Source organism: Myxine glutinosa, chromosome 1, assembly GCF_964187855.1.
Source record: "Myxine glutinosa chromosome 1, kmMyxGlut1.1, whole genome shotgun sequence".
In the NCBI taxonomy this organism is placed as follows: Eukaryota; Metazoa; Chordata; class Myxini; order Myxiniformes; family Myxinidae; genus Myxine; species Myxine glutinosa.
In genome coordinates, this window is record NC_136261.1 from 210,813,481 (window position 1) to 210,838,795 (window position 25,315).

Consider the following 25,315-nt stretch of genomic DNA (forward strand, 5'->3'; position numbering starts at 1 on the left):
TGCTCTGGACAGATGAGTCAAAGGTAGAGCTATTTGGCCACAGTACCAAAAGACATGTTTGGCGAAAACCAAAGACAGCATTTGACCACAAGAACCTGATACCAATTGTAAAGCATGGTGGTAGAAATATTATGGTTTGGGGCAGCTTTGCTGCATCCGGGCCTGGGCAGCTCAACATCATAGAAAGCTCAACTATGAATTCTTCATTGTACCAGAGGGTGCTTGAGGATAATGTGAGGCCATCTGTCGGACAGTTGAAGCTCAACCGAAGATGGACCTTGCAACATGACAATGACCCTAAACATACCAGTAAATCCACCAAGGAATGGCTGAAAAGAAAGAAATGGAGGGTTCTGGAATGGCCAAGTCAAAGCCCGGATCTAAATCCCATCGATAAGTTGTGGGGGGATTTGAAACGAGCTGTGCATGCAAGAAACCCCTCAAACATCGCACAGCTGAAAGAATTATACATGGAGGAGTGGGCAAAAATTTCTCCCAGTCAATGTCAGACACTGGTAGACAGTTGTAAGAAACGCCTACTTGGTTGTTTCTGCCAAAGGGGGCAATACCACCTATTAGAGCCAAGGGTGTACTTACTTTTTCCACATGCGAAATTTGCAGTTATGTTTATTTAAATTATACAATGGACTACAAAATGTAAATGTTTCATGATATTTGTTATATTATATCACCTTTATCTATCAATATTGTTGAAATGAAGATCAAATAGCTGTATGTTGAAATATGTTGAAAAAGTCTAAACTTTACATGGGGTGTACTTACTTTTTCACGTGACTGTACATATGTGTGTGTATGTGTGTGTATGTGTGTGTGTGTGTGTGTGTGTGTGTGTGTGTGTGTGTGTGTCTGTATGTGTGTGTGTCTGTATGTGTATGAGTGTGTGTATGTGTATGAGTGTGTGTGTGTATGTATGTGTATACGTGTGTGTGTATGTGTATACGTGTGTGTGTGTGTGTGTGTGTGTATATGTGTGTGCACGTGTGTGTATGTATGTGTGTGTGTGTGTGTGTGTGTGTGTGTGTATGGATGTGTGTGGATATATATACACATATATACATATATGTGTATGTGTGTATATATATATATATATATATATATATATATATATATATATATATATATATATATATATATATATATATATATATATATATATATATATATATATGTGTGTATGTGTATGTGTATGTGTATATATATATATATATATATATATATATATATATATATATATATACATATACAGACTTGGCATTTAATATGGAATTTTTTTTTTTCTTGACTTGGGTTTACTTTCTTAACTCAGTATATCAATCTGGTGAGTTTCTTTTACACTTTGGTGATTTATTTGTTAAAAGAACCATGTCACTGATTGGCTGTCGCAGCAAGAAGTCAACAACAGGATTATATCACAGGTGGCATGGCAAAATGTACGGACAGGTGCATTTGATGATTGGCTTCACAGTCGGGTATACAAGGGTTGTTGCGTTCTGTATTAGTGGAAAACAACTGCTGCACGTCTCCAAAAGTTATTGCCGCTTCCTCTGGAGATGGTCCGTCAACTCGACAATGCTGTTTGTCATGGAGTGGTGGCTTTACGAAATTACGGCATGAAACAGCATGCTATTGCTCGGCAGTATGGCATCACTCAAGGTCAGGTGTCAAAGATCCTGAAACGAAATGCTCAGAGGGGTGTCCCTACTCCAATGCCGAGGCCAGGAGGTCCCCGCAGAACCACAAGGAGGGGGATGATCGCCAGCTGCACCGGTTAGTCCGCAATGGCCGTACCAAGTCAGCTAATCGGCTTAGGGCTGAGTGGCAGCAACTGACAAATGTGCCTGTATCCAGAAGGCTAGTCAACCAACGACTGATTCAAGCAGGCTATCGTGCCCGGCGTCCCCTGAGAAAGCCACGCCTGACCAGACAACACAGCCAACGCCGATTGCAGTGGGCCAAAGAGCACCGTCAATGGCAGCCATGACACTGGAATCACGTGATCTTCAGTGACGAGTCTAGATTTCTGGTCTATCGTCAAGATGACCGTGTCCGAGTGCGCAGACAAGTGCATGAAGCCTACAACAAAGATTGTATAGTGCCAAGAGTCCAAGCTTGAGGTGGTGGGGTGACCGTTTGGGCTGCTTTTCATGCAGGGGGCAAAACTGACCTGGTTGTTCTGAATGGAAACCTGAACCAGTTCAAGTACAGGGCCATTCTGGAAGAAACATTGCTTCCATTTGCTTGTGCAGCCTTTCGAGGAAACTTTGTCTTCCAAGATGACAATGCACGGCCTCATCGTGCTCGCATGATCCAACACTTTCTTGCTGACCGTGGTGTAGAGCATATGGAGTGGCCTGCCACGTCCCCGGATATAAATCCGATAGAGAACATGTGGGCAGAATTAACGCGTCAAATCGACGACTTGGACCAGCAGCCGACCTCTGTGTGTGAATTGCAGTAGACTATTGTCACTGCATGGCAAGCGATTCCTGTCCAAACCTTGGCAAACCTCGTGAACAGCATGCCTCAACGTGTACGTGCTCTCCTGAATGCTCGTCGGGGTTACACGAAGTACTGAACTGTAATTTTACTGTCCGTAATCCCAGTCGTAATTTAACTTTTGTTTTTGTTAAAAAAAATTGGGCTAATGTGCAAAATAAAGAGATACTTCTGGAAAACGTACAGAAGTTTAACACAGTACTGTCCATGAATTGAGTTCGATGTCAGTTTACATCACTTTCAAGGATCAATTTATTTGTTTCGAAATGTCAAATGTGGTTTTTGTTTCTTTTAAAGGTCACATTAACAAAATCTAGAATAATTTCAACATAATTCCAATGAACTTTTGGTTCTAAGACATCTTGAAAAGTAAATTCACCCCCACAAAAAAAATATTCCATATTAAATGCCAAGTCTGTATATATATATATATATATATATATATATATATATATATATATATATATATATATATATATATATGTGTGTGTGTCTGTATGTGTATATGTGTGTATGTGTTTTTGTGTATATGTGCATGTGTATATGTGTGCGTGTATATATATGTGTGTGTCTGTATGTGTATATGTTTATCTGTGTTTTTGTGTATATGTGTGTATGTGTATATGTGTGTGTGTGTATGTGTGTGTGTATATATGTGTGTGTGTATATGTGTGTGTGTGTGTGTGTGTGTGTGTGTGTGTGTGTGTGTGTGTGTGTGTGTGTGTGTGTGTGCGCGCGTGTGTTTGTACGTGTGTGTGTGTGTGTGTATGTGTATATGTGTATGCGTGTGTGTATGTATGTATGAGTGTGTATACATGTGTGTGTGTGTATGTGTATTTGTGTGTGCGTGTGCGTGTGTGTGTGCGTGTGTGTGTGCATATGTGTGTGCGTGTGTATGGATGTATATATGTGTGTATATCTGTGCATATATATGTGTGCGTGTGTCTGTGAATATGAGAGAGACAGAATTGTGAGGAACAGAAAGTGTGACCGACTGGACAACCCTCCCATCCACTTTCTGAATAATCCTCTCCAAGAAGTTCTGTCACTCAAGCTTTTGGGTCTCACTATCTGCCATGATCTTTCCTGGGAAAACCACATTTCAAATCTGGCCTCCAAAGCCAGTTGCCGACTGGGCATCCTCCGTCGTGCGAAGTCCTTCCTTGGCACACCTGAGCTCCTCACCACATACAAGGCTTTCATCCGCAGCTCAATGGAATACTGCTCTCCCCTCTGAGCTGGTGCTCCTGCCTCACACCTAGCTCGTCTTCACGCTGTTGAAACCAAAGCATTCAGAATCATTGGAGTCTCCCGCGATGAAGCTAACTCCAAGGGCCTCTTGCTCACTCACCGCAGGCAAGTTGGTGGTCTTTCCGTCTTCTACTGACTCCTCTCTGGCCTTGCCCCCCCAGCTCTCTCTGGGCTCTGTCCCGCAAATATTCCTACAGGTCGCACAAGATCTGCCTGCAACCCTCTTATGGTCAAACTGCCAAAATCAAGACTCTCTGCTCACCTTCGCTCCTTCATTCCTCTTTTCTCCCGCCTCTGGAACAAACTCCCTCACTCTCTTCAATCCCACTCCACCCTCCAGGTCTTTAAAACAGCTGTTCACCACCAATCTCTTATCTTCCCCCATCCAAAACCTTGATCTTTTCTACCCCCGCTAATTTCACCCCAATTCCACCTTTTTGAAATACCAACTTCTGTCCTGGAAGTCCTTGGTGTCCTTGTGTTTTATACTTCTCCCTCCCCCCCCCCCCCCCTCCCACGCTTCCTCCCCCCAAGCCCTCTCCCTTCCACACATCTCCCTGCTCTCAAATGTTGTGTTTGTGTGCTTCCCCTTCTCTCCCCATCTTGTTTTCCGCTCCCTCTTTTTATATATATTTTGTTTGTCTGGTTGATTTGTTTGTGAAGTAAATGTTAGCTCTTTCACGAGCCTCGATTCAGTATACAAAAAAAGAAAAAGAAAAAAAAAGTCCTTGAGATATAAGCGCCAACACATTTTGGGTGGAGGGACAGACAGACACCAACGTGATTTCGAGGTTTTTCTAAATAAAACTCATGAATGCGGAAACAGACGTTGCTGAAATTTGGAACATATTACCTCAACGTACAAAGCATTTACTTCTGAAATTTGCAGCCGATTTAATCCAGTTGAAGCCGAGAAACGTATTTTCAGTCCCCTTGTTAAAGCTGCATAGCTGGGTGAAGGAGAGGGGGGCATTGGAATAGCACAAAAACGAGTGACAATGGCCTGGAGAGAAGCAAAATGGGAAAGAATCAACATGTCGAGAACAGATCATGGATGTACAATGTGCATGGGTGAGTAGTGCATGCGCCAGTGATTGGAGTGATATTAAAATATCACCAAAAACACTGCACCGTTCATGGTATTCAAAAATATACAACAGCTCCTAAATGATTTACCTTCTATGTTGGTGAGAGCGTCTTCTAATGCTTTGATGGTCTTGCCATTGTGTGCAGAGGATAATTTTGTACCTCCAATTAATTACAGAGGCTTGCAAACTCAAAGCCCATCATAAACGGCGTGTAAAAAGCATCCTCCAGCTCAAATATCGGTACTTCATTTGCCACCTGAATCACAGGTTGAGGTTCTGTCACTTTTGTGTGCATTTTCTTCAGGGGCACCTCCCCCTTCTTGGCTGCCAACACAATCATTTCCTCTGATGCTGGAGAATTGCCGTTGAACAATGTTTTCCACCAATCTCTACTATAGTCCAGGAACCTCATCCATAAACTCCTCCCTACTTTTGTCTGTTTTGGCCTCTGCTTGGGCCGGGAAACCTTTTTGCCTCTTCCTTGGGCCAGGAAGCCTTTTTTTGGCTCTTCCTTGGGCCGGGAAGCCTTTTCGGGCTTGATCTCATTTGGCCTGGAAGCCTTTTTCGGGCTTGATCACAATTGGCCAGGTAGCATTTTCGGGCTTGATCTCAATTGGCCGGGAAGCCTTTTTTGGACCCTCTTTGGGCCGGTAAGCCCTTTTCAGCTCCTCCTTGGGAGGGGAAGCCTTCTCCGGCTCTTCTTTGGGCCAGGAAGCCTTCTCCGGCTCTACTTTGGGCCGCAAAGCTTTCTCAGGTTCTACTTTGGGCCGAAAAGCCCTGTCTGACCCCACTTTGCTCTGGAGAGCCCTGTCCATCCCTTTATTATGCCGGAAAGCCCCGTCCTGCCCCACTTTGTGCGGGAAAAACTTCTCCAACTCCTCGTTGAGCAACCAAGTCTTTTCCAGCTCACTGTTGGCATGGAAATGCTGTTCTAGCTCCTTTAGGGATCGGTAAGCCTTCTCCGGGTCCTCTTTGGGCTGGGAAGCCTTGTCCTGCTCCTCTTTGTGTCGGGAAACCTTTTCCAGCTCTCCTTTGGTCCAATAAGCCTTTTTTGGCTCCTCCTTGAGCCGCGAAACCTTTTTTGGCGCCTCCTTGAGCGGTGAAACCTTTTTTGGCGCCTCCTTGAGCCGTGAAACCTTTTTTGGCTCCTTAGGTCGGGAAGCCTTCTGTGGATCAATAGGAACTCCATCCACAAAGTTCACAAATGCCATCCGTGAACTCCTGTCTGTTTTTACAAGTTCCCTCGCTTGAAAACCCTTTCTCGTTGGCTCATTCGGCTGTGATGATTTTGTGGCGGCTTCTTGGGCCTGCAAGCCTTTTTTGGCTTCTCCTCGGGCCCGCAAGCCATTTTTGGCGTCTTCTTGGAGTGTGAGGCTTTTTTTTAGCTCCTCCTTGGGCCGAAAAGCCCCGATTGGCTCCTTCTTGGGCCGCTGAGCCTTTTTTGGCTCCTCCTTGGGCTGAGAAGCCTTCTGTGGATCCTTAGAATTTCCAACTACAAAGATCACTAATTTACTCCATAAACTTCTTTCTGATTTTGCATGCTTCCTCGGTTGAAAACCATTTGTTGTTGTCTTTGTATGCTGTGAGGCCTTTTGTGGTGCCTTTTTGGGCCCGCAAGCCTTTCTTGGCTCCTCCTTGAGCGGCAAAACATTTTTTGGCTCTTCCTTAGGCCAGGAAGCCTTCTGTGGATCAATAGGAACTCCATCCACAAAGTTCACAAATGCCATCCGTGAACTCCTGTCTGTTTTTACAAGTTCCCTCGCTTGAAAACCCTTTCTCGTTGGCTTATTCGGCTGTGATGATTTTGTGGCGGCTTCTTGGGCCTGCAAGCCTTTTTTGGCTTCTCCTCGGGCCCGCAAGCCATTTTTGGCGTCTTCTTGGAGTGTGAGGCTTTTTTTTAGCTCCTCCTTGGGCCGAAAAGCCCCGATTGGCTCCTTCTTGGGCCGCTGAGCCTTTTTTGGCTCCTCCTTGGGCTGAGAAGTCTTCTGTGGATCCTTAGAATCTCCAACTGCAAAGTTCACGAATTTACTCCATAAACTTCTTTCTGATTTTGCATGCTTCCTCGGTTGAAAACCATTTGTTGTTGTCTTTGTCTGCTGTGAGGCCTTTTGTGATGCCTTTTTGGGCCCGCAAGCCTTTTTTGGCTCCTCCTTGAGCCGCAAAACCTTTTTTGGCTCTTTCTTATGTCGGGAAGCCTTCTGTGGATCAATAGGAACTCCATCCACAAAGTTCACAAATGCCATCCGTGAACTCCCGTCTGTTTTTGCAAGTTCCCTCACTTGAAAACCCTTTCTCGCTGGCTTATTCGGCTGTGATGCCTTTTGTGGTGCCTTCTTGGGCCCACAAGCCTTTTTTGTCTTCTCCTCGGGCCGTGAAGCCATTTTTGGCGTCTTCTTGGAGTGCGAGGCTTTTTTTAGCTCCTCCTTGGGCCGAAAAGCCCCGATTGGCACCTTCTTGGGCCGCTGAGCCTTTTTTGGTTCCTCCTTGGGCTGAGAAGCCTTCTGTGGATCCTTAGAATCTCCAACTACAAAGTTCACGATTTTACTCCATAAACTTCTTTCTGATTTTGCATGCTTCCTCGGTTGAAAACCATTTGTTGTTGTCTTTGTCTGCTGTGAGGCCTTTTGTGGTGCCTTTTTGGTCCCGCAAGCCTTTTTTAGCTTCTCCTTGGGCTGGGAAGCCTTTTTTAGACCCTGCAAGGGGCGTAAATCCTTTTTGGGCTCCTCCATGGGCCCATAAGCCTTTTTTGGCTCTTCTTTGTGCCTAGAGACCTTTTTAGCCTCTTCTTTGGGCTGTAAACCAATTTTACTTTCCTCCTTTGGCCGACAACTGTTTTTTGCCAGCACCTCTGCTTCTTTCTTGCCTTTACTGAAGGAACACAATGAAGAGCAATATTAGATATCTTGTAAAAAGAACAAACCATATATTTATTTGGGTATCCAAAAGCTAAATGTACTTCCATTGCCTCGCTGTTCGTTTAAAATCAATTTCTCACACACATTGCAGTTTCAGTCACATGCGTATAAATCCAAAAAGCAAACAAAATCATTTGAAATAATTCATGAGACAAACTATAATCAATCGTTTGTCTCCAGAAGTGTCTGACAAGATATCGCAGAAGTGGCACACTTTCGTTAGAGCTGTCTCATCTGGATTTAATTCCCAGATAAATAGACAGAAAAGAAATAAAAACAAGTACAGATACATTCAAAGTCCACCGCCCCCATGCCAAATAATTAAATATCCAACAGCGCAGCATTGCCGGGGCACCTCCGGCGCCTGGCAATACTGCAGTGCAGCTCATAGATATTGCATTGGGAGGGAGAGGTGTGCAATAATTGATTGATTAATTGTATAATAAAAATCAATAAAAGATTGTCACAAAATATTTTCTTAATCAATTGGCCAATAGCATAACTAAACCACGAGTGCTTCATCCGAAGATGTATCTTTTAAAAATTTAATTTAAAAAGTCATTAATAAAATATTAAATAATTAATTGATTAATGAATAAATAATAATTAATCGATTAAATGATTAATCAATAAATCAAAAATAGTCTTTGCAGCCAAATCACCTGGTCATTGCCATGTAAAAATATCAGCTTCCTAACTCAAAAGGTGCCTGAGATAATGGCCAGAAGAGAAAGTAAATTGAATTAATTAAATAAGTACTAAATTAATCGCTAATAATTAAATAACTCCTCAATTAATTGATTAATCAAAAAACAAAAAATACTGTTTTTGAGAAAGGACTTGCTCACTATTGTGCCGAAATTTCAGCTTCCTTGCTCAAAGGATGGCTGAGATATCGCCCGGAAAAACAAAGAAGAAAACAAACAAGCAAACAAACAAACAACCAGAGTGAAAACTGAGTTCTCCCTTTCAGCGTGCGTCACCGCCGAGCCCCCTTCGGTGCCCGGCAATGACGTTTTGCAAGGCCTGGAGATGGCATAGGAAAGGAGCGGTGTACAACAAGTACAGATACATTCAAAGTGCATCGCCCCCATGCCAAATAATTAAATATCCTCCAGCGCGGCATTGCTGGGCGCCTCTGGCACCCAGCAATACCGCAGTGCAGCTCATAGAGACTGTATTCGGAGGGAGAGGTGTACAATAACTATTTGATTCATTGCCGAATTAAAATCAATAAAAGATTATCATAAAATATTTTCTCAATCAATTGGCTAATAGCATAACTAAACCACGAGTGCTTCATCCGAAGATGTGTCTTTTAGGAATTTAATTGAATAATTAATTGATTAATCAATAAATAATTAATCAATTAATTGATTAATCAATAAATCAGAAATATCCTTGATAGCCACATCACTTGGTCACTGTCATGTCCAAATATTAGCTTCCTCGCCCAAAAGGTGCCCGAGATATTGCCCAGATAAGAAAGAAAACAAAATAAACAAGTACAGATACATTCAAAGTACACCGCCCCCATGCCAAATAATTAAATATCCTCCAGCGCGGCATTGCTGGGCGCCTCTGGCACCCAGCAATACCGCAGTGCCGCTCATAAAGATTGCATTGGGAGGGAGAGGTATACAATAATTGATTGATTAATTGCATAATTAAAATAAATAAAAGATTATCATAAAATATTTTCTCAATCATTTGGCTAATAGCATAACTAAACCACGAGTGCTTCATCTGAAGATGTATCTTTTAGAAATTTAATGAAATGTCATAAATAAAAAAAATTAAATAATTAATTGATTAATCAATAAATAACTAATCGATTAAATGATTAATCAATAAATCAAAAATATCCTTTGTCGTCACATTACTTGGTCACTGTCATGTCTAAATATTAGCTTCCTAGCTCAAAAGGTGCCTGAGATTTTGGCCAGATGAGAAAGAAAATAAATAAATGATTAATAATGAAAATAAATAAATAATAATCATAAAAAATTTAATAGTTAATCAATTGGCTAATAGAATACATAAACCACCACCATTTCATCCGAATCTGTAACTTTAAAAAAATAATTAATTAAGTCATTCATCAAATAATTAAATTATTAATCGATTAATTGATTAATCAATTAATCAAATATATATTTTACAGCCAAATCACTTCGTCATTGTCATGTCCAAATATCATCTTCCTAACTCAAAAGGTGCCTGAGATCATGGCCAGACGAGAAAGGAAATAAATAAGTGCTTAGTTAATCGCTAATAATTAAATAACTCATGAATTAATTGATTAATAAAAAAAGAAAAAATAATGTTTTTGACAATGTACTTGCTCACTATTGTGCCATTTCAGCTTCCTTGCTCAAAGGATGGCTGAGATATCGCCCGCATAAACAAGAAAGAAAACAAGAAAACAAACAAGAAAACAGAGTGAAAACCGAGTACTCGCTTTCAGCGTGCGTCACTGCCGAGCCCCCTTCGGTGCCTGGCAATTACGTTTTGCAATGCCTGGAGTTGGCATAGGAAAGGAGCGGTGTGCAATGATTAATAATGAAAATAAATAAATAACAATCATAAACATTTTAAATAGTTAATCAATTGGCTAATATAATGCATAAACCACCACCATTTCATCCGAATCTGTAACTTAATTTTTTTTAATCAATAAAGTCATTAATCGAATAATTAAATAATTAATCGATTAATTGATTTATCAATTAATCAAAAATAGCCTTGACAGCCAAATCACTTGGTCATTGTCATGTCCAAATATCAGCTTCCTAGCTCAAAAGGTGCCTGAGATAATGCCCAGAAGAGAAAGGAAACATATAAGTACTTAATTAATCGATAATAATTAAATAACTAATCAATTAATTGATGAATCAATAAATCAACAATATATTTTACAGCCAAATCACTTGGTCATTGTCATGTCCAAATATCAGCTTCCTAACTCAAAAGGCGCCTGAGATAATGGCCAGAAGAGAAAGGAAATGAATAAGTACTGTCGTGCGGACACTCTCAGTTGAGACAGAGTGTCCACGGATGGAATCAAGCTTAAAGGGGCGTTTTCCAATTGATGGCGGATCATACGCGAGACGGAATGAAGATGCCGCTTACCTTCATGGTCCAATGATGTCCTCGCCTGCAAATTAATAAATCAACCAAAAACGGATGTAAAATGTACAACAGGAATATTTATTCGGGACCCGATAACAAAGAACGCGATGATAACTAAATCCCCTTATGAGGGCTCTTACACACAGACTTCGAATACACACAATGGGAGAACAAATCAAAGGAACCGTTGTTTGCGCGTGTGTGCTTATCTGTCTGGATGTGTCGCGTCCGTCGTCCAAAGCGGCTCCGGTGGGTGCAAATAAAGGCCTTCATGTGCCCCTGTTCGCGCGCTGCTCGGCCCCGAGCCACCCACTCGCCCCAGTCTCGTCTGCTCCAGCAGCAAGCCGTGGATGCCAGGGAGGAGAATCGATGGCGCTCCAACGTTGCTCCAACGTCCGTCGTCAAGCAGGCAAATTCGCAGACGGCAAAGGAAGAAAAGTCCAAATGGAGCGAAAAGAAAAGCAAGGGCAGAAGGAATGTCTGGGAAGGGCAGAAGCCAAAGCAATAAGCAGGTCGAGACGGAGGTCCGGGCAGGATGGATCCAGGAACGAGAAAGGAAAATGTTGGCACACAAATGTTCACCACCAAAGTCCGGACCAAAGTGACAAAATGTCCGCTGCTCCAAGTCTCTTGTCCGCCGTGCTCTGACGTCATCCGGGCCTTTTTCCAATTTACGAGTCCCCTCCCACCAGTCATGCTATCCGCCCACCAAACCCTCAGTATCCATCCGACGCGTGGTGGGCGTGGCCTCAGCCTGCCTTGTATGATGTTTGCGTGCCCTGGCGCCGTTGTACGCGGCCGCATCCTGTCGGTCTTTATGGTCAGTCATTGTGGCGGCGGGGGAATTAATTAATGTGGTGCACCAATGGATCTAGCTAATATCTATAAGAGTGCGTTGCCATACGGGACACAGGTATGATCACAGAGGTTTCACATACAGGGGAGTTATCTTAGTCCCTATTCTACATATCACCGGATCATACTCGTATGATCACAGGTACACAATTAATCTGACAAACCGGGCTAACAGGACTTATTACATTGAGATCGTTCTCACTCGACAGACGAAGCATGATACCTATGCAGATCTACCTGGATCTATATATGCCCTACCCACAGACACACCAGTACTTAATTAATCGCTAATAATTAAATAACATCAATTAATTGATTAATCAAAAAACAAAAATTAATTATTTTTGACAAAGCACTTGCTCACTATTGTGCCGAAATTTCAGTTTCCGAGCTGAAAGGATGGCTGAGATATCGCCCGGACAACCAAGAAAGAAAACAAACAAACAAGAAAACAAGAAAACATAAAACCAGAGTGAAAACTGAGTACTCCCTTTCAGTGTGCGTCATTGCCGAGCCCCCTTCAGTGCCCGGCAATGACGTTATGCAGCGCCTGGTGATGCCATAGGAAAGGAGCGGTGTACAACAAGAAAACAAGCAAGCAAACAAACAAACAACCAGAGTGAAAAATGAGCACTCCCTTTCAGCGTGCGTCATTGCCAAGACCCTTTCGGTGCCCGGCAATGACGTTATGCAGTGCCTGGAGATTGCATAGTGTTATGTCTGGCGGGGTAGTGATATGTAGAGCAGATAGATCTGAATAGGTAACGTGCTTCGTCTGTCGCGGTAAGGAATCTGACCTTGTAATAAGTTCCATGTCTAGGCGTTTTGTCAGGTGAGGAGTATACTTGTGAACCTACCCGGAGGTTCATGTGTTAAGTAGAGTTAGGGATTAAAGAGTAACGCCCCTGTGTGTCCACACCTGGTAGCCACACCTTTGTCCCTTTTGGCACTGCAGACCAACATAGACATTCCGACAGGTCCTTAACGCAACACTAAGTAATTCCCTTCCCTGGTGAGACTGTGAAAGAGAACCGGCAAAAGGAAACCAGGCCGGGACACCGCCGATAATGGCCGCCGCCATCTACACCTCCGGCGGGCCTATCCACCTCGAATAGCACATGCTATGACCATGGAGTAGGGAGCGAGGTTGGGAGGCGCGGTGGGCATGGGCCTGAGCGAAGCTGGGAGGTTCGGTGGAAGGGACTGATTGGTTGGTAGCGTGCCAAGGCTGATGTCACCGGCCAGCAGATATTAGCGAGCGCCGAACGCCATTGTGCAGTCTGGCAGTGGGTCTTGCGCCGAGTGAGTCTTGAGACAGAGTTGGTTCGGGGAGTTGCTTCTGGCAGTGAGTCTTGAGACGCAGTGGAGTGAGTGAGATGGTGAGTAGTTGAGTTCGCACAGGCAGAGAGTTGTGAGAGAGTTGCTTCGTTGGCTTGGACTTGGCTCGAAGCGGCACTTGGCGTGCAGTGGACTCGCGCTCTCTTCCCCTTTTTGCCGTTCTTCATCGTTCTGTGTTCATGCTCGAGTTGAGGGTCGACCTTGTGTGGAGCTCGCTGGCCTGCGTTGGACGCGTGGTGCTGTGGTGCACAGACCTCGTGGGCGGCGAGTGGATCGAAGCTTGGAGCGAGGCCTGGTGGCGGCCGAGCGGGGCCGTGTTACACGGAAGACGACCAGAGACAGATAAGACCGAGCTACGCGTTCCCCCCTTACACGACGAGACGTGTTATTTTGGTATTCTTTTCCCTCGTCTGTGCTTTGAGATCTGTCGTGTGGGGACGTCCCAATTTAGGCCATTATTTGATTATCGTCGCGTTTCATTGTATCGGGTCTGGAATAAATCTTTATTTTTGTACATTGAATTTGGTGTCCATGTCGAGTTAATTTTGGTGGCAGGATCGGAGTTACAGTCGACGCGCTCCAGGTAAGCTTTGCCGTAGCCTTCCATTTTCCTTCTTCCTCCCGTGCGGCCATAGTAAAATCCGGTTTGGTTATTGCCTCCGAGTAAACCGCTCAGGTCCATCAACGACTCTGGTGTTATCTGGAGTTGCGCGACAACTGTTGTCAGGTAGTGGGATTGAACCCCGAATCAAATTGGTGTCAAGGAGTGGAGATTTGAACGAAAATTTTTTGTAGTCGGAGGCGATAAAATATGTATCGTCGATTGGTCTACCAGACGCTGACTGCGCGTCATTAAATTTAATTTTATTCAGGTTGGAAAAGACGCGTGGGAAAGCGACCTCCTTTCAGGAAGAGGAGGTGAGCGGTATGGAAGAAGGGATGGAAGATGTGGGACGTCTTGGGGGTGAGTCAGAAGTAGGGCGGGGGGGGGGGGGGGTAGAGCAGAGTAATGGAACTTCCCTCTTTACGGAGGAGGCCCCGATGGATTTACAGGCCTTAATGAAATTTATGCAGGGAATGAAGGATGGGTTGGAAAATCAAATTGGGGGATTGGAAAATAACATGAAAGAAATGAAAAGTGAAATCAAAAACAAAATTGAGTCCCAGGGGAATGAATGTAGGGAAGGAATGAAGGGAATGAGTGATCGATTGGAGGGGCAAATTAAAGGAAAAATTGAGGGACTGATTAACCAAATGGATGCCTGGAGGAATGAATTGAGGGAAGGACGAACAAATGGTGCCTTTGGGGCACAGGAGAAGCCAAGGGTGGCAGAAATTCATTCGGAATGGGGGGGGGGGGGGGAGGGGGGAGGCAAATTGGGAATTGCACCAGGAATGGCAAATGAAGAGGCTAATGGGGAATGCCTACAGGTAAACGGGGAGTGCTCACAGTTGAGCGTGGAGTGCCAAGAGGTGAAGGGGGATTTAAAAGGTAATGGGGAATGTTTCCCACCTACTGGCCTGGTTGTTTGTCGGGACCGGGTGGATGTCACAACACCCCAACCGGGGGATGAATTCGGAATTGTGCAGCACCAGGGCAGTGGTGCAGAGCAACAGGGGGTAGAGTTATTGGGGTCCATGCAATGGAGCCGGACCGGGTATTTATTGGGGATATTGGGGAAGACCTGTCAGAGCCGGAATTGATGGGGGATGATGAGGATGATGTGATTCAGCGGCTGGGGACCTGGAACAGTCCCATGGAGGTAAAGGTTGTCCAGGCCCAAAGGAGCCTGGGTGATGAGGTGAGTTGGTCTGAGGAGGTGGTTGGAATGACCGAGGGGACCCTCACCGTGCACAACAATTGGGAACAGGAGGCTCCGACATTGGATACCCAGCTGGGGGAGTGTTTTGACTCCGGACTGGATTTGGACCTTGGAGGATCGGGCAATAGAGCCTCCGAAGATTTGGTCCCCATAGGGAATGTGGACCAGCTGCAGGGAGGGGCAGAACAACATGAGGGAGTTGTTACCTGCAGCTGCGGTTTGGGATGGGAAATCAAAATTTCTAAAAGAAAAATTAAAATTAAATTACAATGGGAATTTGATTTGGAGCAGCCTTTGTTGGAGTTGGTCCCCGGGCTGCGGGATTTGGACCAGGAGAGGTCATTGGGGATGGCCTCGGGCAAAACTTGCCCCTTTCAAAATTTGGTGATGCCAGCCCCCGGGGGGGGGGGGGGGGCTGTGCTGGCGAGATTTGGACGTGGGGTCCAGCCATGGGGGTCATGGTATGACCTGGGCCCCAAGGGGGGTCTGGTGGAGTGTGGCATCCCTTGTCCGTCGGGGCGCCGTCCAGGCATGTGGCTTGGGCCGGCAGGGTCACTGGACGCTGGTGGGGGTTAAGACCTCCAGTGGGTCCAAGGTGGTTTCGCAAGCCTGCGATGGCATTTATTGCCAAGCCATTGCCATTTGACTTCCGTTTCCGGTCCCTGGAGCAAGGAAACGTCTTGGAGCTCTGCACGGCAGCAAAAGTTATAGTATTTTTTCCATTCGTGTTTTCGTCAATTTCTACTCGTTTTTTTTTTTTAATGTGTTGCAGGGTGTTTTCCAGTTGGTGTTGATTTGCAATTCTTGCAAACTTTTGTATAATTTAATCGTTTTCTGTCCCACCACGTGCGCGGCCTGGTTTCTCTCGGCTTCCCTTCCCCCATAGGTGTTCTGTGAATTTAAGTTCTTTCCTTCGCTGTAGCTTATTTCTTAGATTTTCTCTTCTCCCCCTAACTTCCCCGAACATCGACCACTTGTCTAACGTTTTAAATCTCTTCAAAGTCTCTTCACGTCTCTTCACGTCTCTTCTCGTCACGTCACGTCACGTCTCTTCAAAGCTGTCCATGCGCACACGCTTTCGAAGTTAAGTAACTTTACAATTGTGTTTTTGTCGAAACTGTATCTTTCTTTCGGTGTGTGCAACTATTGGTGTGTCTTTAATAGTATTCTTGGTGTTGGTTTTTCATACCTGTGTACAGAATCGTCGGTTAGTTCGTGTCGCGTATTCTGACGCCTAGTGTAGTACTAGTAGGCTACCGTGTCTGTAGTACTAGTACAGTGTGTCAGTGTAGTACTGACGTGAAGAACAGTGTGTCAGTGTAGTACTGACGCTATCGTGTCAGTGTAGTACTGACGCCTAGTGTAGTACTAGTAGGCTACCGTGTCTGACCTTGGCTTGAGGCTTTGTTTCTGTCTCAGCGGTTCTTCGATTGCGCTCGCAATTACTTTCGATCTCTATTTTTCACGTTTCACGTTCGGTCTCTGTCTCTGTTTTCATCTCAACTAAAAAAAAAAAAAAAAAAAAAAAAAAAAAAAATCCCCTCGCTGTTCCTATCTGTTGTTCGTTCTTATTTGTTCGTTGGAGCTTCGACCACGTTGTTCGTGATCACGTGTAAAAAATGTTTCAACTGTCCCCTGAAGAACTGTATTCTGTCATATACTATAACACCTTTTTCTTCTTCTTCTCTAAAAGGATGCTTTCGACTTGTTCACCAAATCTATTCATGCCAAAAAAAAATTCCATCTCTTACATTTCCAGTGCCTCTTTCATCCATTCCCTAAACTCTCCAGAACTCCACCCATCCTTCAGCGTCCTCAAACGTATTTTTGATTCGAAGGTCTCAAGAAACTCATTTTGCAAAAAATGTTCGTTTCCCATTAATCGTACACTTTCTAAAATCCAATCTCACCCCTCCCCTCCAAATCTTCCCCATCACCCCTTCCCTCCAAAACTTCCCCATAACCCTTTCCCTCAAAAACTTCCCCATCACCCCACCCCTTCAAAACTTGCCCATCACCCCTCCCCTCCAAATCCACCCCCTTGCCCCTCCCCTCCAAATCTTCCCCATCACCCATCTCTTTCAAATATTCCCCCTTGCTCCTCCCCTCCAAATATTCCCCATCACCCATCCCTTTCAAATCTTCCCCCTTGTCCCTCCCCTCCAAATCTTCCCCATCACCCATCCCTTTCAGATCTCCCCCCTTGCCCCTTCCCTCCTAAACTCCCCCCACACCCCTCCCCTCCGAGACCCTCCCTCACTCCTCCCCTCCTAGACTCCCCTCTCACCCCTCCTCCTCAAAGCGTCCTCCCCGCTTCTTCCCCCTTCCAACTTTCACCTTCATCTCCCTCAACCTTCTGCCTCACTCTTCCCCCTCCTCAAATAACACCTCACTGCTCCTCACCCAATCACCATCAAACCTTTTGTCCGCCCCATTCTTCCCTTTCTCCAAGCTATTCTGAAATCTCTGACACACCTTCAACAGCTCTCCCTCCCTCTTCCTCCTCTTCCACATCTTCCACATCTTACCCGACCGCTCCCCCCCCCCCCCCCCGTTCTGTATCCGATGCTCCCCCTTCCTCTTCTTTAACAGTATGGACCTCAAACATCCGGGGCCTTCGCTCAAACTTGACTGATCTCTCCATACAGGTTGCTTCTGATAAACCAGACGTGATCTGCTTAACAGAAACTTTCCCCCTTCATGATGTCTCTGATTCCTTGGTATCTCTCCCAGGTTACTCCCTCCTCCGGTATGATAGACCTGAGCCTCGTCCTGGAGGGGGAGTTGCTATCTTTATAAAAAACTCTCTTCCTCACTCGCTCTGCACTGCCCTCTCTCCACCTCACCCCCAGGAATACCTTTGGCTACGGCTTCCCCTTCGCTCCCACCTTTTGTTCATATGTGTGTTGTACCGTCCACCAAACAGTGATGACTCCATCCACATCTCGCTGTCTGATAATATGGACCAACTTCTATCTATCCACCCCAACTCTCTCTTCCTCATATGTGGTGATATCAATTGTCACCATGCCAGTTGGCTGGGTGTGGGTTCCTCTCTCACCAGCCATGGCTCTTCAGCAAAGGATTTCTGTGGCTCACTGGGACTGACACAATCTGTCAATTTCCCGACCCGGATCTCAGTCAACGGAGCATCTTCTCTTCTGGACTTGGTTATGACAAACTTCCCTGAAAATGTCTGCTGCTCTTCTTCTGCTCTAATCGGCTCATCTGATCATGTGCTTGTTAAAGTGGACATCTCTCTGACCATTCTCAGAGAGCCCCCTCAGCGTTGACGAGTCTGGCATTTCACTCAGGCCAACTGGCACGGTCTTCAAGCAGCCATCAATCATCTGGACTGGTCTCCCATCTCTACCGCCTCTGACATCAACTCATCCTGGGAATTCTTCCAAAGTAAATTGCTCTCTCTCATGCACAGATTTATCCCATCTCGTCTTCAGTTGTCATACCCTTCCTCCCATCCATGGTACATGGAATCTTGTGGTGAGGCTATTGCCCAGAAACAACTTGCTTTCGTCTCCTGGAAAGCAAATCCAACGGAAGGAAATCTCATTTCCTTTCACAAAGCCCGAAACAAGTGTGTGTCCACCCTCAGGAGAGCCAGGAAACAATATCTCTCCGTTCTCAGGACAGAACTCTCTTATCTGTCTCCCTCTTCCAAATCCTGGTGGCGTCTGGTCAAATCTGTTTCTGGTGTTTGTTCCCCCTCCATCCCCTCCCTCACCTCAAACGGCCACACGGCTGATTCCGCACGTGAAAAAGCTGAATGCCTCAACTCTGTGTTTGCCTCTAAATCTTGTGTCCCAAACCCATCCCTCTCTGTACCCACCGTACCCAGTCGTACCCAGCTGCTCCTGGACTCTGTGTCCTTTCCTCCTGACAAGGTGGAAAAGTTTGTGTCAACCCTCGACTCTGATTCTGCAACTGGACCTGACGGCATCAGCCCACGGGTCCTAAAATCCTGCTCTTCTGCTCTTTCACTCCCTCTCTCTGTTCTCTTCACCCTCTCTTTTGCTCAAGGTCATCTGCCATCTGCTTGGAAATCTGCCAACATCACCGCTTTGCACAAAAAAGGTGCAAAAACAGATCCCAGCAACTACAGACCAATCAGCCTTCTCCCAATTATCAGCAAAGTCATGGAATCCATCATTGCTTCAGATATGAAATCTTTCCTCTTCTCCAATGGCTTGATCTCTGATCATCAATTTGGTTTCAGACCTGGTCACTCTACTCTGGACATGCTGCTTCTGCTTTCTCAACAATGGATGGAGGTCCTCAATGCCAAACAGGAAATTAGAGCTGTCTCCCTTGACATATCACGTGCCTTCGATACGGTCTGGCACCCCGCTCTGCTCACCAAACTCTCCTCTTTTGGTATCCATGGAAATCTCCACGCATGGATGGGGGACTTCCTCTCTAGTCATAGTCAACGTGTGGCCCTGAATGGGTTTCTCTCATCTCCTCTTCCTGTTCAGGCTGGAGTTCCCCAAGGCAGTGTTCTGGGCCCTGTGCTTTTTCTGGTCTTCATCAATGATCTCTCTGACTCTCTTGAAAATCCTCTCTATCTCTTTGCTGATGACTCTACTCTCTGCCGCTCCATTCTTCATCCCTCAGATCGGCAGTCTGCAGCCTCCTCACTCTCTGCAGACCTGGACAAAATCACAGACTGGGCATACAAGTGGAACATGTCTTTCAATCCTGACAAATCTCACACTCTTACGATGTCTCTCTGAAAAGACCGACTGGACAACCCTCCCATCCACTTTCTGAATAATCCTCTCCAAGAAGTTCTGTCACTCAAGCTTTTGGGTCTCACTATCTGCCATGATCTTTCCTGGGAAAACCACATTTCAAATCTGGCCTCCAAAGCCAGTCGCCGACTGGGCATCCTCCGTCGTGCGAAGTCCTTCCTTGGCACACCTGAGCTCCTCACCACATACAAGGCTTTCATCCGCAGCTCAATGGAATACTGCTCTCCCCTCTGGGCTGGTGCACCTGCCTCACACCTAGCTCGTCTTCACGCTGTTGAAACCAAAGCATTCAGAATCATTGGAATCTCCCACGATGAAGCTAACTCCAAGGGCCTCTCACTCACTCACCGCAGGCAGGTTGGTGGTCTTTCCGTCTTCTACCGACTCCTCTCTGGCCTTGCCCCCCCAGCTCTCTCTGGGCTCTGTCCAGCAAATATTCCTACAGGTCGCACAAGATCTGCCTGCAACCCTCTTATGGTTAAACTGCCAAAATCAACACTCTCTGCTCACCTTCACTCCTCTTTTCGCCCGCCTCTGGAACAAACTCCCTCACTCTCTTCAATCCCACTCCACCCTCCAGGTCTTTAAAACAGCTGTTCACCACCATCTCTTATCTTTCCCCATCCAAAACATTGATCTTTTCTATCCCCGCTATTTTCACCCCAATTCCACTTTTTTGAAATACCAACTTCTGTCCTGGAAGTCCTTGGTGTCCTTGTGTTTGATACTTTTGCCACCCCCCTCCCCCCAAGCCCTCTCCCTCCCACACATCTCCCTGCTCTTAAATGTTGTGTGCCCTCAAGTGTTTGTGTGCTTCCCCTTCTCTTGTCTTCCGCTCCCTCTTTTTATATATTTTGTTTGTCTGGTTGATTTGTTTGTGCAGTAAATGTCAGCTGTTTCACGAGCCTCGATTCAGTATACAAAAAAAAAATTTAAAAAAATTGAGGACCACTAGGGGGAGGTGTTGTGGGTCGCGCTTTGGTGGTGGCACCGCGGACGGCCAACTTGGGCCTGATGTGGTGACCACCCGGGCATGCGGCCTGACACCCTCCTCCTGAGACTCTGGGACAGCCAGCATGTGGTGACCTGACATGCTGTGCTGGGCTATGGACGTGGGTTGAACTGCATGGACAGGGATGGAGATAGCTGTGCCAGACAACCATTGGGGCATCTGTGGAACGTGATGGTGTGAGAGTGACCTTCCACAGATGTTCCATTATGATTTATGGACTCTCGGGTTGGGAAGAGAGCCATGGGGTTGATGGATCGGGAATGTGTAACGTGCCGAGCATATGGGCCATGCTCGGCTGGCATGTGTATGGCAAAGCATCTTTCTTTGGTGAGTTTAGGACAATGTGAAAAATGTTTGGCATGGTTAATCTGTGGGTTAGATGCAAATTTAAGGGTGAATTTTGTGAAGAGAAATGGTGGACACTGTATAGTGACGTCATTATTGATCCAGGTGTGTTAGACCAAAGTGTTGGAGGCTCGAATAAAAATTAATAGGTTAGCAAGACAGCCTTCAACTGGTTGCGGGGCCGACTGCGCCAATATTTGGGACGCGGAGTCATGGGGATGTAGTTGTGTAGTTGAGGGTCAACGTGGTGCTATGGGTGTCCAAGGTGTGTGGACCATGTCTTCTGGGTGGGTCTCCTGGTGTAGCATGGCCGTCGACTGGACCTTGGTGTGGTCAAGTGTGGGTGAGCAGTGGGAGGCTGCGTTTCTGTGGACTGGGGGACGAGAGGGCGGCGTAGGTGACGTGAGGGGAATGCCACGCACTGCGACCGTCTCCCCCAGGGCCGAGGTTGTGTGTGCAGTAGTGTGTGTTGTGGCAGCAGGTGCTCACCACATTGGCCAGCTGGGGCTGGTGCAGCCGTGTTCCTCGCGGGGAGGGGGGGAAGGATGGATGGTGGGTCGCACCCTTATGGACACTCATGGGCCATGTTGGCGTTTTGACTGCTCACCTTGTCCCGCCGCCCCGGTGACCCTTGCACGGTGGAGGTGCAGAGCTGTCGTGGCCACAGGTAGTTGTGTAGTGATGATCACCGTTGGATGCGGACCCACATACCTGCCAGTGTAGTGGGGACAAAAGTGAAATTTGGAAGAGTTTGGTAGGCCCAATGAGAAATTTTGGGATTTTGTGGGTGGATGGCACTTTGGGTCTGAGCAACCTGCAACTACCTGCACTTGAGGTGAGTGTTTTGAGGTGTACTGTCCCAGGCTTCAGGACTTGCTTAGTAAATTAGGGGACATGTAATTTGGAGTTGGGGGCGGGTGAGAGTGATGACATGGCCGGTGAGGGGGATGGAATTGGGGCCACACAGTGTCTTGTGGGTGGCGTATGTCTTTGTGTTGTGGTTACGTGTTTTTATGTGATCGTGAGGTTGGAGGAAATGGATGAGTGATGATTATTGGAGACAATGAGTGGTGATTATTGGAAATGTGCTCTTGGAAATGTAATGGTAAAGTGTGAATGGGATTTCACATGTAGCAGGCAATGGCAATCTTTGTAACACCTTTTACACCATCTATGGAATTGTGCTGAATTGTGCTGGAGAATTGAATGGCAGCGGGGGAGGAAGTGTGTTTTGGGATTTTGTGGGTGGGGAAGGTGTGTGTGTCCGCAGGTACGGATCAAGCTCTGAGGAGCGATGCCTGCGGCCCCCCTCTGCGGCAATTACCCCTGGCAGCCAGTGGTATCTGGAAATTGGAGCTCGTCGGTGGAGGGTCTGGTTGGGCGCCCTGGGGTAAAGGAAACCCCCGGCGACCCGTGGAGCTGCGCGGCAGCAGGAGGCAACGGAGCCTGGTGTGTGTGGAGACCCTCACCGGCGAGGTAACGGCGGAAAGGGGCTGTTGGGCTGTCACAGGGCCAAGAGGTAAAGGGGGGGGGGGGGCAATGAACTTGTAAGTCGGTTGACTCGTCTTTGGGACTGCGGGCACCACAGCCTGAAGTGCCCCCACCATCTTGTTGTGCGGTACCTCCCCGCTGCCTAGTTGAGGAATGCACACATGTGAATGACATCAATGCCATGGTCCTGCAGGGGGTGTAGTGAAGTAAGTGCTTTGTTGATTTTTGAAATGCAGTCATGAGTGGTGAAATGAGAATGAGTGGTTAAGGGGTTTGTGTTGCATGAATGTGGGCAAAATCCACCAAGCCATGTCACTCACCTGTAACATCTGGACAGGGCCCGCGGAAATTTAGGGGCGAATTGGAGATGGCTCCGCAGGTAAGGTTGTGTCTTGTGGCATCCACCGGGGGACTCGGTCTGTAGACTGGGGTATGTACAAATGTTTAGAGTTTGTGAATTTTGTAAGTTCATTAAGTTTTGTTGCTAAGTGAGATTTTTGTGTGTTGTTGTTTCCTCCCACCACAGGAGCGATGAAGTGAAGACCAATGTACATATTTGATTGCATGATTGTTGAGGGGATTAGCTTGTTAAGGAGTATAGGTAGGAAGTCCGACTCACTTCCCCCAGCCCTCCTGATTTATTTCATAGGTTAATTAAGTGTGAGACAGTAAGTGTTAAGACTGGAATGGCAGCGCCTGCAGTGAACCTTGCAGGAGCTACGGTTCCAGGGGGTGGGCTGTGTTATGTCTGGCGGGGTAGTGATATGTAGAGCAGATAGATCTGAATAGGTAACGTGCTTCATCTGTCGCGGTAAGGAATCTGACCTTGTAATAAGTTCCATGTCTAGGCGTTTTGTCGGGTGAGGAGTATACTTGTGAACCTACCAGGAGGTTCGTGTGTTAAGTAAAGTTGGGGATATTAAAGAGTAGCGCCACTGTGTGTCCACACCTGGTAGCCAAACCTTTGTCCCTTTTGGCACTGCAGACCAACATAGACATTCCGACAGGTCCTTAGCGCAACACTAAGTAATTCCCTTCCCTGACGAGACTGAGAAAGAGAACCGGCAAAAGGAAACCAGGCCGGGACACCGCCGATAATGGCCGCCGCCACCGACACCTCCGGCGGGCCTATCCACCTCGAATAGCACGCGCTATGACCACGGAGTAGGTAGCGAGGTTGGGAGGCGCGGTGGGCGTGGGCCTGAGCGAACCTGGGAGGTTCGGTGGAAGGGACTGATTGGTTGGCAGCGTGCCAAGGCTGATGTCACCGGCCAGCAGATATTAGCGAGCGCCGAACGCCATTGGGCAGTCTGGCAGTGGGTCTTGCGCCGAGTGAGTCTTGAGACAGAGTTGGTTCGGGGAGTTGCTTCTGGCAGTGAGGCTTGAGACGCAGTGGAGAGTGAGTTGGCGAGTAGTTGAGTTCGCACAGGCAGAGAGTTGTGAGAGTATTGCTTCGTTGGCTTGGACTTGGCTCGAAGCGGCACTTGGCGTGCAGTGGACTCGCGCTCGCTTCCCCTTTTTGCCATTCTTCGTCGTTCTGTGTTCGTGCTCGAGTTGAGGGTCGACCTTGTGTGGAGCTCGCTGGCCTGCGTTGGACGCGTGGTGCTGTGGTGCACAGACCTCGTGAGGGGGGAGTGGATCGAAGCTTGGAGCGAGGCCTGGTGGCGGCCGAGCGGGGCCGTGTTACACGGAAGACGACCAGAGACAGATAAGACCGAGCTACGCGTTCCCCCCTTACATGACGAGACATGTTATTTTGGTATTCTTTTCCCTCGTCTGTGCTTTGAGATCTGTCGTGTGGGGACGTCCCAATTTAGGCCATTATTTGATTATCGTCACGTTTCATTGTATCGGGTCCGGAATAAATCTTTATTTTTGTACATTGAATTTGGTGTCCGTGTCGAGTTAATTTCGGTTGCAGGATCAGAGCTACAGTCGACGCGCTTCAGGTAAGCTTTGCTGCAGCCTTCCATTTTCCTTCTTCCTCCCGCGCGGCCAGAGTAAAATCCGGTTTGGTTGTTGTCTCCGAGTAAACCGTTCAGGTCCATCCTCGACTCTGATGTTAACTGTAGTTGCGCGGCATTAGGAAAGGAGCAGTGTACAACAAACAAACAACCGGAGTGAAAACTGAGTACTCCCTTTCAGCGTGCGTCATTGCCGAGTCCCCTTCGGTGCCCGGCAATGACGTTATGCAGCGCCTGGAGATGGCATAGGAAAGGAGCGGTATACAACATGTTAAACTAGAATGGCACTCTGCAACATCACGTCGACCGATATGTCTCTGTCCACATCGTTATATCATTAGAAATACTTGCATCAAGTTTGATTTAAAACCCTTCAGCTGTTCTGAAGCATCGCGTTTTTACCTAACATGACCTCTGACCTTTGACAACGAAATCTAATCAGTTCATCTTTGCATTATTACATGTACTTATACCAAGTTTGGTCAAAATCGCATCACTGGTTTCCAAGTTAGAGCAGTAACATAAGTTTTACCTACCGAGACATCTGAACTCCGACCTATTGCCCAATAATATAATCAGTTCATCTTTGCATCATTATATCTTCTTCTTCTCGTTCTGGATCCCATAGTGAACGGTCACTTATTGCTCTTGCACAAGGAAGATTCATCACGAAGTCGTGTCCCGACATTTTGCCCTCACACAAAACCCGGTGCAGGATTGCCCTCACACAAACCCCGGTGCAGGAACGTCCTCACACAAACCCCGGTGCAGAAACGCCCTCACACGAACCCCGGTGCAGGAACGACCTCGCACGA

At 46.6% G+C, this 25,315-nt stretch overlaps 1 protein-coding gene across 1 annotated transcript in view; it reads right to left on the reverse strand.

Annotated features, from left to right (window-relative positions):
- Positions 1 to 4,892: 4,892 nt before the first annotated feature.
- The window catches only part of LOC144893245 (uncharacterized), a 32,497-nt gene continuing 12,074 nt past the window's right edge, over positions 4,893 to 25,315 (reverse strand). Inside the window, exon 2 of the mRNA XM_078783096.1 lies at positions 4,893 to 7,724. Within this exon, the coding sequence (XP_078639222.1) occupies positions 5,399 to 7,585 (2,187 nt within the window). The 5' untranslated portion in view covers positions 7,586 to 7,724 and the 3' untranslated portion in view covers positions 4,893 to 5,398. The remainder of the gene's footprint in view (positions 7,725 to 25,315) is intronic.